Raw genomic sequence first — 13,176 nt, 5'->3', positions numbered from 1 at the left:
GTTTTGAATGCTGAGCTGTTGTCAATGAACAGAATTCTTACATAAGTATTCCTCTTGTCTAGATGGGATAGGACAGTGTGCAGTGCGATGGCGATTGTATCGTCTGTGGACCTGTTGGGGCGGTATGCAAACTGAAGTTGGTCTCGACACAACCCTGTCTCAGAGGTCTACAGACAATTCCTTCTACCTATATGGCTTGGTTTTTGCTCTGAAATGCAGTGTCAACAGTGGGACCTTATATAGACATGTGTGTGACTTACCAAATCATGTCCAATCAATTGAATTTACCAAAGGTGGACTCCAATCAAGTTGCAGTAACATCTCAAGGATGATCAATGGAAACAGTATGCACCTGAGCTCAATTTTGAGTCTCATAGCAAAGGGTCTGAATACTTCTTTTTTTATACATTTTCTAAAAACCTGTTTTGGCTTTGTCATTATGGAGTATTGTGTGTAGATTGATGAGGAAAACAATTATTTAATCCATTTCATAATAAGCCTGTAACATAACAAAATGTGGAGAAGGGGTCTGAACACTTTCCGAATGTACTGTTTACTGGAATGTCACTGACTCATATGTTGCTTCTATTGTATGTCCTTCTGTATTGGATGAGAAGATGACGATGGATCGTCAATGTTACATAGTTTTCAACATTCCAGTAAAAGTCAAAGCTTTCTCGTGAAATTGGAGGGCAGCTGGTATCAAACTCTGTATGTCACACTCCGCCCTAAGATGAGGAGTCAACAACCATCAACAGAGACCTGGATGATGACTGGATCTTTTTTGCTTATTTAGCTAATTTTATAAAAGTCTTTGGACAAAGTTCACTTTGACCAGGAAATCAGCAAAGCGCATGACGAGCCCATTTTGCTACAGTAGGACCGAGACAATTGAAATTGTGTCATATACACATATCCCTAAGGTATCACGTTATATAGAGGGTTGTTTTGGTGGGTAAAGGTATAGTCTAGCTTTTATACAAACCTTATACCACTCACTCCCAATGGCCCCCTCTGTTCCCATCAGGCTGACTTTGTAAAAGCTAAAACATAGGCTGCAAGTGACATAACATTTGGAAGGTGACACTTCCAACTGTGTGTCTGGGAATGACTCGTTCTCCAGCGAGGGAATTAAGGCAGCATCTCACATTAATATGGACCAGTTTTAGGACAATTCCCTCTACTCTTCCACTATCACAATAAAGATGTCTTTGTCCATTGTAACACGAGCACACGGTCATGTATCCTTCTATATCCCGTATGTGGCCGTTCTTAGCAGACATAGATTGATTTTATACAGAGGGTGTGCAGTTACCTTTTGTCTCTTCCGAAGAGTGAAGTTCTTCCACAGGAGCAGACCGAGTTGTGTCAGGAGACCCATTATGCCTTATCCAGGCAATATCCTGCCAAAGCGTCGTTATGGCAACCCCCACTTAATAGACCCTAAATGGAATAAAAGCAAGGTTTTTGTTTTAATACAGAGAACAAGCGCATCATAAGGGAACGCCACTAATCACCCACTTCTTTTTAAATCTTCAACGTAGAAATGCTACCAAAAATAATTTACAGAAACTTGTTACAATTGGAGCCATCCCAAGATTCACCAAACCATATTTTGAAAATGGAAGCAAAGTACTTAAGCAAATGTTTTCATTTAAGTCTCCTCCATCTCCACCAACTGAAGTTTGTTGTCAGGATGTTTTTCAATTAATAGTGTAAAAAACTGTGTAAAACTAACAGCTGTACAGAAAGACTAATGTGAAGGCCAATTTACAGAGGAGGAACTAATTGATGCAATTAAAGCCTTTAAGTCCGAGGGCTGGATGGTATACCAGTTGAGGTACTGTATATCAAACCTTTTTTTCGATGTACTCAGAGATCCGTTATTAGCGTGTTTTAACCACACCAATAAAAATGGTAGACTATCATATACTCAGCACTATTACTGAAATGGGACCCAGGTGGTAAATATAAATATCCAGTCCAGCTTAAAAACTTGAGGCCCCTTACAATTCAGTGTTGTGATGCAAAAATTATAGTAAAAATGCATAGAACATTGAATTAAAAAGGTACTGTCTGATGTTATTCATCCTAAATCAGACAGGCGTTCTACATGGACGACACATTGTAGATCATTTAAGACAAGTACTGGAAACAATAAAACATGATGAAAAATCTAGGAAATCAGGCCAGGTATTAATAACTCATTTTGAAAAGGCCTTTGATAAAATGCAACTAGAATTTGTATGTGAATAACCGGACTATAGAATCTCTCATGGTCAGAGTTATGCCTGAGGTGTAAAATAGTAAATAATGGCTACTTCTCAGAAAGTATTCAACTGTCAAGAGGAGTGAAACTATTGGCACATCTATGTATTATGGCTATCTAAATGGTAGCTATTAAAATGAGATCCAACAAGATTATTAAGGGCTAGAAATCACAGGGCTTAAGAACAAAAGGTATCATTGTACACTGACTAATATCTACAATTCGGATCCCAGCAACACCTCATAGAGGATCTAGATAATTAGTCTAACCTCTCAGGATTACAACGAACTATGATAAGTGTTATGTATTGGATCGCTACTACATTACCATGTCGTTTACCAATAAAGTGGTATGACTGAAGTGGACATAATCTGTATTCAAATCCCGAAAGAAAGAGATGATCTCACTACGATACATTCTAATTGAAAGTTAGCGAAAATAGATAAGATCTTGCTACCATTGAAAGTTAAATACCTGTCTATTTGTGTGGAAAAATCTCCCTGATTTAATTCTTTAGTCAAATCCCAGTTTATCTATAAATCCAAACAGGTTTTCCAGCAGATTAGTAAGAATGGCTCACCCTTTGTTCAAAAATAGCCTATTTTCATTTATTGAGACGACAACCTCTCACTTTTGGTTATTTGAAAATGAAATAACTATTTTTAAAACAAGCCATAGAAAGCTGTTTGCAATTTCAGTTCAATCCACCCGAAAAGACACAAATATCCATGGAAATGTCTGCTCAATCAAAAATGACAACCAACTCATTGCAGCATTACTGGAAAAATGGAGGCAAGTGGAAGAAGGTAAGGAACTTGTCTGTCGGCCCTACATTAAGACCAAAATTGGTTAATTAAAGAAAATTGTGATAAATGAAAAAGTATTCCAGTTTAATTTAATAAGGACCCAAAAATTGACAGATGCACCATACAGGTTGAAAAATAGTTGGGAAGAGACTTCCGATGTGCTGATACCATGGCACATGGTTTATGATCATTAAATCACTTGTTTTGGTACTACCCATATGTAGCTCGTTTCTGGTCGCAGGTTCAGGAATGGCTGAAGAATTGCAACATTTACCTGGAGCTAACTGTGCAAATAGCACTGCTGAGAGACGTTAAAAGCCATAGTCAACTGATCAATAATACAATAATACTTATAGTAAAAATGTTCATCTTTCATTTACAATCTGTAGATACTATGAGAATAGAAAGGTTCAGGACCCAGGTAAAAAATATATGGCAAGTAGAAATCAAAACTGGATGGTTTTCAGTGATAGATGGGATGGGTTGATTGTAGCTGAAGGGTGGGACTAAAAACAAACAAAAACGATAGCTAATATGAAATATACGGTGTCCATAAAATGTATATAGTGTGTGTAAACTGAAAGTTGAAGCCTAAGTATTGTTGTCAATTAGTTTACTCCAATTAGGGAAAGGGTAGTGGGGTTAGTGGATTTATAGAACTTTACAATCTACCTGCAATATTAAAGCTGATCGAACATAGAATCAATCGCAACACTCCAGCTACTTAATAAAGGATAAAAATGCATTGCTTATAGGGTATATTGTTTGTACATGCATCCACAGGGAAGTCATTATGAAGAATGAAATGTGCATTACATTCCAAATAATTCAGTCTAAAGATAAGAAGAGGCAGCTATTTATTTCATATGTAGTATTTACAGTATATTCATTATTTACCAAGTATGTTTTATTCATTGTTGAAAGGGGCAATCTGGGATTGGTAAAGAGCTGAGGGATTGGGCTTGATACACCACTCTCAAATGAATAGACAGAGCTACAGATGCCAGAACAGACCATACTGTGCATTATGTCAAAATTATAGTTTTAGCCATGTTTCGAAGCTATAGAGTGTTTGTTTAGAATTGCACTGGTATAAAGAGTGGGATGCAACTTGCTTATATTTTGGGTTCTGATGGGGTAAGACAGTTGAACTAAACTCATGAGGATTTTATACTAATATCCCTGTATTATAATAGCATTTATTTAAAATGCCTAAAAAGAACGTAGCAATCCCAGATGGTTGCCCATATCTAAAATGTATCGTTACAATATGTGAGTTCTAGGCACAAACTGTCATGGTTCTACCTGTCACCAGAGGGCGGCAGAGACCGCCCTAGAGACATTACAGACACTCAGGTGTGTCCTATTTACTCATTATGATTTCCCTGAAGAGGTGTGTTTTCTGTTGTCCTTTACAGGAGCTTGAATTTGTTCGCCGTGTGCGTTCGTTTCATGATTGATTTTGACACGTAGCGTTTGTTTTTCAAGTGTACTGTGATCCGGCGGCTACCATTTCTCAGTAAAGTATTATGTTTATCCTTAATCACCGATTCCTCATCTGGTCTGTTCTCTGCACCTGATGGCAACCTCACACAAACCAGTTGTGTCATAATTGGTTGCCAACAAATCAACATAGATTTTTTAAAATTCTGTTTGTTTTCTTTTCCCGATTTCAGGCGTTACTAAAAAGATTTACGAAACATTTTAATGGCCATGGCACACTGATTCAACAGATAATAAACATATATACGATGGCATTTTACACTCATTGTGACCTTTATTAAAAACGGAATAATTGCACAACAGAAAGACCCTTACTAGGTTCACCTTTTTCTGCATTCTATTACGGTCACATTAGACATCACCACGGCTTTTTCCAAACCAAATAATACATTTAACCTGGTGATTTACCATCTCAATAACGTACCTAAGCAACTCTCACTTCATTTTGGTAGTACTACCACTACGGTAGACAAGATCTGGTCCAGGGCATGGTGAACGTGAAGGAACACACACTAATGCCCTGGACCAGAGCTAACACTTCACCAGACACTGTATATGTAAATCATAGGCCATGTAGATTGACCTTAAGCTAGGATAGCTACAGTATGTGTTTAGTATGGATAGCTACAGTATGTGTATAGTATGCTGTTTTAAGCTGCTTTGAGATACTGTAACATGTCCTGCATAAAGACTTGTAGGACTTTAAGGAGCAAAAGGTTAGGATAGAGGATTTGCATTTTAGCCTGAGGCAAAGCCCAGGACAAATATTTAGCATTTAACTATCCATTTCCTCTTCCTTCCATTTTCACCCTGTATGTTTACATTATTTACCGCTAGGCCTACTTCATAAATGTTTTATTTACTGTCATGGGGAAGTTGAGGTTACTGTACATCCAGGTTTCCAAATCCCATTAGCGTTAAACTACTGTTTCCTCTAAGTAACAGACAAAACCAAACCTGTAAACTCCCAACTTCTTAAGAGTCTTGTTAGTTCTATGGATTTGATCTGGAAAGGTACTATTAACTATGTCCTACTTTTTATCAACTCATGCCGTTTATGCAGAAATGAGGAAACGCATACATACATCTTATACCATACTATATACAGACGTAGAAGAGATGGTTGCAATATAGGAATAGGAGGGGCATCAACAGCTACCTGGAAGTGGATCACTGAGGTTAATAAATCTTTTGAAATATTACCATAACATGTTTGATTTTGTACCCAAAGAAAAATGTCAATAGAGACCAAAGAAAAAGTCAGCCGCACACTTCACTACGGGTTTTCCATAAAAACATTTTCTCCTAGTGACAGAGGGAACACTTCTGAATAATTGAAATATGTTGCTGTGCCACAAGACGTCTCAATGGTGTCATTAGTTCCAAAGAGCCAAGAACAGAGCACAGAGCGAGGCAGAGGAGAGAGAAAAAGAAAATAACAGGCATGTAGTATGAGATAAAAGTGCTGATGCATGCCTGGCATTTGGGGACTTACTAAATCAGAGTGCATTATTTCAACTCCCGCAATGATGGAACGTGTAAACAGATATTTTGTCATCCGATCGGAGGGCAGAGAATATTCCACCCCTTCCAAAGAGCAAATGCCCCCCTTCTCCATCTTTCTTGCTACTCCCTCTCCTCTTCTCCTTGGCCCCCCATCTATCCCTGTTTTTCTTTATCCCCCTCTCTATTACACGCTCTATTTATATGTGGGAATCATAAAAGTCGCTGAGGTAGGTTCAAGAGGACGGCTTATGGCAAAGTTCATTTTAATTAGTGCCTAAGGGGAGAGGTGAATTGCTGGGTCACGCAAGTATACTGTATCATTACCAGCTTTTCCCAAGAAATCACTCCCTGGTAAGACACATCAGTATCCAACACATTCCTCTCTAAATAGTGTGGTATTTGAGTTGACATTGATGACGTCCTCAGTCACTAAGTTATTATTATTATTATTATTATTATTATTAATACGGGAAACTACAGCTCGCATTCAAAGATGAATTAACCTTGGTAAAAGGTCAATTCAGGTCAGCTTTATTAACCTACATATCTCGTCAGTGGCAGAAGTACTGCTTTACAAGTGACCATTATTGTGATGGAAGCGGGACATCCTACTCAAAAAGATCCGTCAGGAAGATGAAGGCTTACATGTACACATTGTCCACACTCAAGGTAATAACCCTGTAGATTTACATGGGTATAGATCAGTGGAGGCGGCTGAGGGCAGGACGGCTCATAAAAAATGGCCAGAACAGAGCAAATGGAATGACATCAAACACATGGAAACCATGTATTTGATTCCATTCCACTCATTCCGCTCCGTTATTCGATACCATTACCATTACCACGAGCCCTTCTTTAACCTGTCTCCCCCATTCTTCTACACTGATTGAAGTGGATTTAACAAGTGACATCAATAAGGGATTATACTGTAGCTTTCACCTAGATTCACCTGGTCAGTCTATTTCATGGAAAGAGGTGTCCTTAATGTTGTGTACACTCAGTGTATATCAGATTAAAACAATAAAACAAATGACATCAGCACAGCAGTATTTGGCAGGTGCTTCTGATTAATCATCTAACCAAATGTTTTTTTGAAATGAGTCCAGAGAATGTAGCTTGCACATCAAGGCCTGCCTATCACTGCAGCATTTGTTTATGTTTGCATAATGAAAAAAGTCATACGACATTAACTACACAGACTAAAACACATACACTACCGGTCAAAAGTTTTAGAACACTTCATTCAAGGTCTTTTTCTTTATTTGGACTATTTTCTACATTGTAGAATAATAGTGAAGACATCAGAAGTATGAAATAACACATATGGAATCATGTAGTAACCATAAAAGTGTTAAATAAATCCAAATGTATTTTATATTTTTCAAATAGCCACCCTTTACCTTGATGACGGCTTTGCACACTCTTGGCATTCTCACAACCAGCTTCATGAGGTAGTCACCAGGAACGCATTTCAATTAATAGGTGTGTCTTGATTTGTGGAATTTCTTTCCTTCTAAATCCGTTTGAGCCAATCAGTGTTGTGACAAGGAAGGGGGTATACAGAAGACAGCCCTATTTGGTAAAATACCAAGTCCATATTATGACAAGAACAGCTGAAATAAGCAAAGAGAAATGACAGCCCATCATTACTTTAAGACATGAAGGTCAGTCAATACGGAAAATGTCAAGAACTTTTAAAGTTTCTTCAAGTACTGTCACAAAAACCATCAAGCGCTATGATGAAACCGTCTCCCTTGAGGACCACCACAGGAATGGAAGACCCAGAGTTACCTCTACTGCAGAGGATAAGTTCATAAGAGTTACCAGCCTCAGAAATTGCAGCCCAAATAAATGCTTCACAGAGTTCAAGTAACAGACACATCTCAACATCAACTGTTCAGAGGAGACTGCGTGAATCAGGCCTTCATGGTCGAATTGCTGCGAAGAAACCACTAATAAAGGACACCAATAAGAAGAGCCTTGCTTGGGCCAAGAAACAGGAGCAATGGACATTAGACTGGAGGAAATTTGTCCTTTGATCTGGAGTCCAAATTAGAGATTTTTGGTTTGAAACGCTGTGTCTTTTTGAGACATACTTAGCCAGCATGGCTACCACAACATTCTGAAGTGATACACCATCCCATCTGGTTTGTACTTAGTGGGACTATCATTTGTTTTTCAACAGGACAATTACCCATCACACCTCCAGTCTGTGTAAGGGCTATTTGACCAAGGAGGAGAGTGATCGACTGCTGCATCAGATGTTCTGGCCTCCACAATCCCCCCAACCTCAACCAAATTGAGATGGTTTGGGATGAGTCGGACTGCAGAGTGAAGGAAAAGCAGCCAACAAGTGCTAAGCATATGTGGGAACTCCTTCAGGACTGTTGAAAAAGCATTCCTGGTGAAGCTGGTTGAGAGAATGCCAAGTGTGTGGAAAGCTGTCATCAAGGCAAAGGGTGGCTACTTTGAAGAATCTCAAATATAAAATAGATTTAGATTTGTTTTCACACTTTTCTGGTTACTACATGATTCCATATGTGTTATTTCATAGTTTGATGTCTTCAGTATTATTCCACAATGTAGAAAATAGTAAAAATAAAGAAAAATCCTTGAATGAGTAAGTGTTCTAAAACTTTTGACCTGTAGTGTATAGCAACAAAAAATAAGTGTTGCCTGGGTTACTGTAGACAACCACCACATTTAACATATTGTATGTGCCATTGCAGGAGGTGAACTCTGCACAATAATACACCACATTCCAGAATCACCAGACCACTAACCAAAAAAGCCTAGGCACTGTATAGTAAAAACCTAAAAGTGGACTTAAACCTGCATTGTCACAGACAGTTTGGTAACTAAAGCTTTACAAAGCCAGTGTAGAGTATACCACCAACAGTGCATTGAAGGAGGGCCAAGGGCCTTCTGTTCACTCCTTGATGCTACTTCCCTCCAGGATAACTCTTAAACACCCAAACTGATTCCCCAGAACATCTGTGCTTTAAAACATGGCCATGGAAGGGTCCCTTCAAGGTATTGTCGCCCCTCTTTCGGCCAAGCTATTCCCGAACAGCTGGCAAGGGTTATTCAGGACCAGGTTGAAACATTTACCACATTTTGCAACATTAATTATTGCCTCTGATCTGGCGGACTCACTAAACACACATCCTTTGTTTGTTAATAATGCTTGAGTGTTGGAGTAGGCTCTTGGCTATCCGTAAATAAATATATATAAAAAATCAAGAAAATGGTGGCATCTGGTTGAGTTAATATAAGGATTTTGAAATGATTTACACTTTTACTTTTGATACTTAAGTATATTTAAAACCAAATACTTTGACTTTTACTGGGTGACTTTCACTTTTACTTGAGTCATTTTCTATTAGGTTATCTTTTCATTTACTCAAGTATGACAATGGGGTTATTTTTCCACAACTGGTGAGTTGACTGAGAACATTCTTATTAACAGCAACCTAAATGCCGTTCAATATCTACATTCACATTATTAAAGGCTGTATAACAAAGGCTGCATATTGTGTGGCCCTCACAAAGTACAATGTGTTTACTTTGTATAAATACATTTAGCTCAGGCTCCTGACATCCACAGCCTTCAGAAACTCAGTGTGCACTAGGTAATGTATTTGTCTCTGCTTTACTTGAATATTTCATTACGCTCTACACAGACAACATCATTGGGTTAAAAAAAAGAGAAGCTCTGACATAACCAGAAACCCATGTTATAAAAAATGCAGTAGGTCATTTCCTATTTATAAAATGCACGCTCAAGATGGGGCCTCAAATGGTCGTCTTGAAAGGTTTGCCTCTGCACCGGAGCAGTTATGCTGTGCAGCCTGTTTGATTTCTCTGTGTAGAAACAATTACATGCAATGTGGCTCAATGGAATGTTATTTGCTCGCTCCTGAAGAGGCATGACCCTGTAAATTGTAGTGTTTTACAGTAAGTATTCTGAAGCATGTAGTGTTGCATTTTCACGTATTCAGCTAATGAGAATTTTATAGGAGAAAATAAATCCCGACACTCATTAATATTAAAAGGATAGTTCACACACGTTGCAAAATGACATTGGTTTCCTTCCATTTGGAGACAGTGGCCAGGTAAACAAAATGAAATATGGATTGATGTCTAACCTTGTACATAGACTGATTTCAGGGTAGGGAAATCAATATGCCATTTTGTAATTTGGGCAAACTATCCCTTTAGTTCAATCAACTTTGTGTACACTTCAGCAATACACTACCTGGCCTACCTTGGCCTTCCTTGTCTGACCAAGTGGGGACAGATTTAGTGTGTCACTTTTTGGTTTTGAATGAGTTAACGTTAACACAACTGTTTTATACAACCAGTATGACCTTGATGAAGTAATATTGAAGTCGTAAATAGTGTCATGACGACGTCATTGCAACTAGTTTCATACTTCCTCCACTGATTCTGTACAATGGCTTTAACTCAACATGTTATTGAATTCAGAAAAATTGAACCAACTGCATTACAGCCATTGTGTTACATGCTGACCAGACAGGACACGTCGCGTGCGCCAGCATCGCAAAATAAATGTAGAACTCCATGTTATTCAATTATTGCACCCACACTGCTCGCGCTCTCCAACGAGCGTCTGCGTTGCCAAGGGCAAAAATAGAAGTCATTCCTATTTCTGACGCAGATTCGGTTGTCCATTTTATGTGTGGATTAACTGCCTGAGTAAAGGACCTTGTGCATTTCAGGTAAAATAACAAACTCAATGTTTATATCCCAAGACAAATTAGCTAGCAACAGCAAGCTAACTAAATAGTAGAAATTAGCTAGCAAGTGCAAGCTAACTAGCTAAATTGCCATAAATGTTTAATGCTTTTAGACCTGTCTCCAAATTAATGTCATTGGTTCAGAGTTTGTTTTGATATTTTAACCTGCGTGTCGGGATCGCGTTTGGTATATGGGGACAAAATAAATGTATGCACGATAGCGCACGATGGTGCAAGCGCGCAGCCGGTTTGGGTTCTGTGTTATGTGTGTGTTAAAGACGCAATCTGGAAGTGGCACATCCATGTCTGGACTTTGAATTGAATGATATAGAAGTCATTGATTCTTGAACAATATAACGTGTACCCCATCACAACCTAAATATAAGCTTATTTTACTTCATTCTTTGTAAAAAAAAAACATATATATATTGTCAACAAACTCTGTATAGCTTGGAAACATGGATAAAACTAACGTTTGAATGTCATGGACGAGCAGTTGTTGCATCCATATCCATCCAGATCTGTATGATTTGGAGTATGGTTACATGGCTGCTTCGTTGTTCCAGATTGCCCCTTTATTTGTTAACAATTGTTTTTCATTTGGTCGCAAGGGCAATAAAATCATAAAAAATGACATAACACTTTTCCCCCTTTAAAAAAAAAAAAAAAATACCTTACTTACACACCCTACCACCCAGACTGCCCCTTTTAAGTTTTGAGAACATGACAACAAAACTGTTTGTGAAATGTTGAAAATGGGTCACTGCAAAGAGCACAACTCTTCATGAACTAAGGCTATTTAGATGTTCAAAGCGGCATGTTATTAGCATCAATCAACGACAGTAGAGTCCTATTAATCTGGTGCATATTACGCAGTCGTTTGCTGCTAATTATCCACATTAGAAGCAACTTCTTGCATGTTTACCTAAATTAGAGAAGACCTTAAGCTAATACATGTCAATCAAGCCGACTTTGGCATCTAAATGTTTGTGTTCTTCACTTAGTACCACTTTTGCTGACGGTGAGCATTAAGTATTAAGTAGACAACCGGCTTGTCCGAAGCAAATAGATCATAGCAAAGCATGTGGTATCGCCAAAAGTAGGTGCTTATATATTGTTCTGACCTTTACCCCAACAGAATACTCACTCGAACTCTTCCTGTCTCGTCACGTGCTCGGCTAAACACATGACATGAGACTGTCATTTTATTACATCCTTATCAAGGGATCCTATTGCCTTTATCTCCGCACCAGCAATACAACAGGGTTTTGTTAAATCATTTCGTTCAGCGTTATGACACTACTACGTAAAAGGCTGAAGTCCAATCTGATCGCTATTACCCATCTACCTCCCCACCTGTTAAAGTCACACTCCATAATTTGTGCATGCCATTCAAAAGTGTGAACAACAGATCTCATGACAAGGAAATTACTGAAGAGAATTGTAAGATATGACCGATACCTCATTTAAAGTCACACGAAGCCGCTGGTATTGAAGCCACTAATGATGATCATTACATTATGTAGCCATGGAAAACATGACAATACAGTGACTCAGCCGAAATACTGACCCAGCCATAGCCCCATGAGGAAACTAGCTAGCAACTATGACGAAGGGAAAGGGGGATACCTAGTCAGTTGTACAACTGAATGCATTCAACTGAAATGTGTCTTCCGCTTTTAACCCAAAACCTCTGAATCAGAGAGGTGCAGGGGGCTGCCATAATTGACATCCACGTCCTTGGCGCCCGTGGAACATTGGGTTAACTGCCTTGCTCAGTGGCAGAACGACAGATGTGTACCTTGTCAACTGGGGGATTCGATCCAGCAACCTTTCGGTTACTGGCCCAATGCTCTAACCACTAGGCTACAACAACAACCCGCAGCATCGCATGACACCTTACTACAGTATGTAAAATGTACATAAAAACACACAAAAACACATTTGGTAACTGGTACCAAATGACGCTTAGAGTTACTTGTTTTCATGAATCCCAAAGACAAGCATGTTATAGTATATTACAGTGCAACTATATAGTTATCATGTACTTTCTATGTAAACAGGCTACCTGTTCATTTCTGTATTGTAAAGTGTTACCAAAAATCTATTTATGAGCAACTTACCTCCTAGCTCTTTGGACTATAATTATTCTCAGCACATATTTTGGAGTCCCCAGATGAAATTGACCCTGTGTAAACTCCAAACGTACTCACACTCTTCCCTCTGAGGCTGCTCTCTCTCTCTATCCCTTCTCTACTTCCCTGTCTCTATCCCCTTTTATCTAGCACTATAAAGTATGCAAATGACCTCTACAGGGACTGCCATGGCAACA

The 13,176-nt window shown here is 38.7% G+C and overlaps 1 protein-coding gene across 1 annotated transcript in view; it reads right to left on the bottom strand.

Annotated features, from left to right (window-relative positions):
- The window catches only part of LOC118369152 (phospholipid-transporting ATPase ABCA1-like), a 240,971-nt gene extending 227,850 nt beyond the window's left edge, over positions 1 to 13,121 (bottom strand). Inside the window, exons 1-2 of the mRNA XM_052497231.1 lie at positions 12,968 to 13,121; positions 1,316 to 1,443 (exon numbers count right to left, since the gene is read on the bottom strand). Of these exons, the coding sequence (XP_052353191.1) occupies positions 1,316 to 1,381 (66 nt within the window). The 5' untranslated portion in view covers positions 1,382 to 1,443; positions 12,968 to 13,121. The remainder of the gene's footprint in view (positions 1 to 1,315; positions 1,444 to 12,967) is intronic.
- Between the last annotated feature and the right edge of the window lie 55 nt (positions 13,122 to 13,176).

This window comes from Oncorhynchus keta, chromosome 35 (assembly GCF_023373465.1).
Source record: "Oncorhynchus keta strain PuntledgeMale-10-30-2019 chromosome 35, Oket_V2, whole genome shotgun sequence".
Taxonomy (NCBI): domain Eukaryota; kingdom Metazoa; phylum Chordata; class Actinopteri; order Salmoniformes; family Salmonidae; genus Oncorhynchus; species Oncorhynchus keta.
Note: the sequence above shows the minus strand (reverse complement) of the source record. Positions and strands in the feature narration are given on the sequence as shown.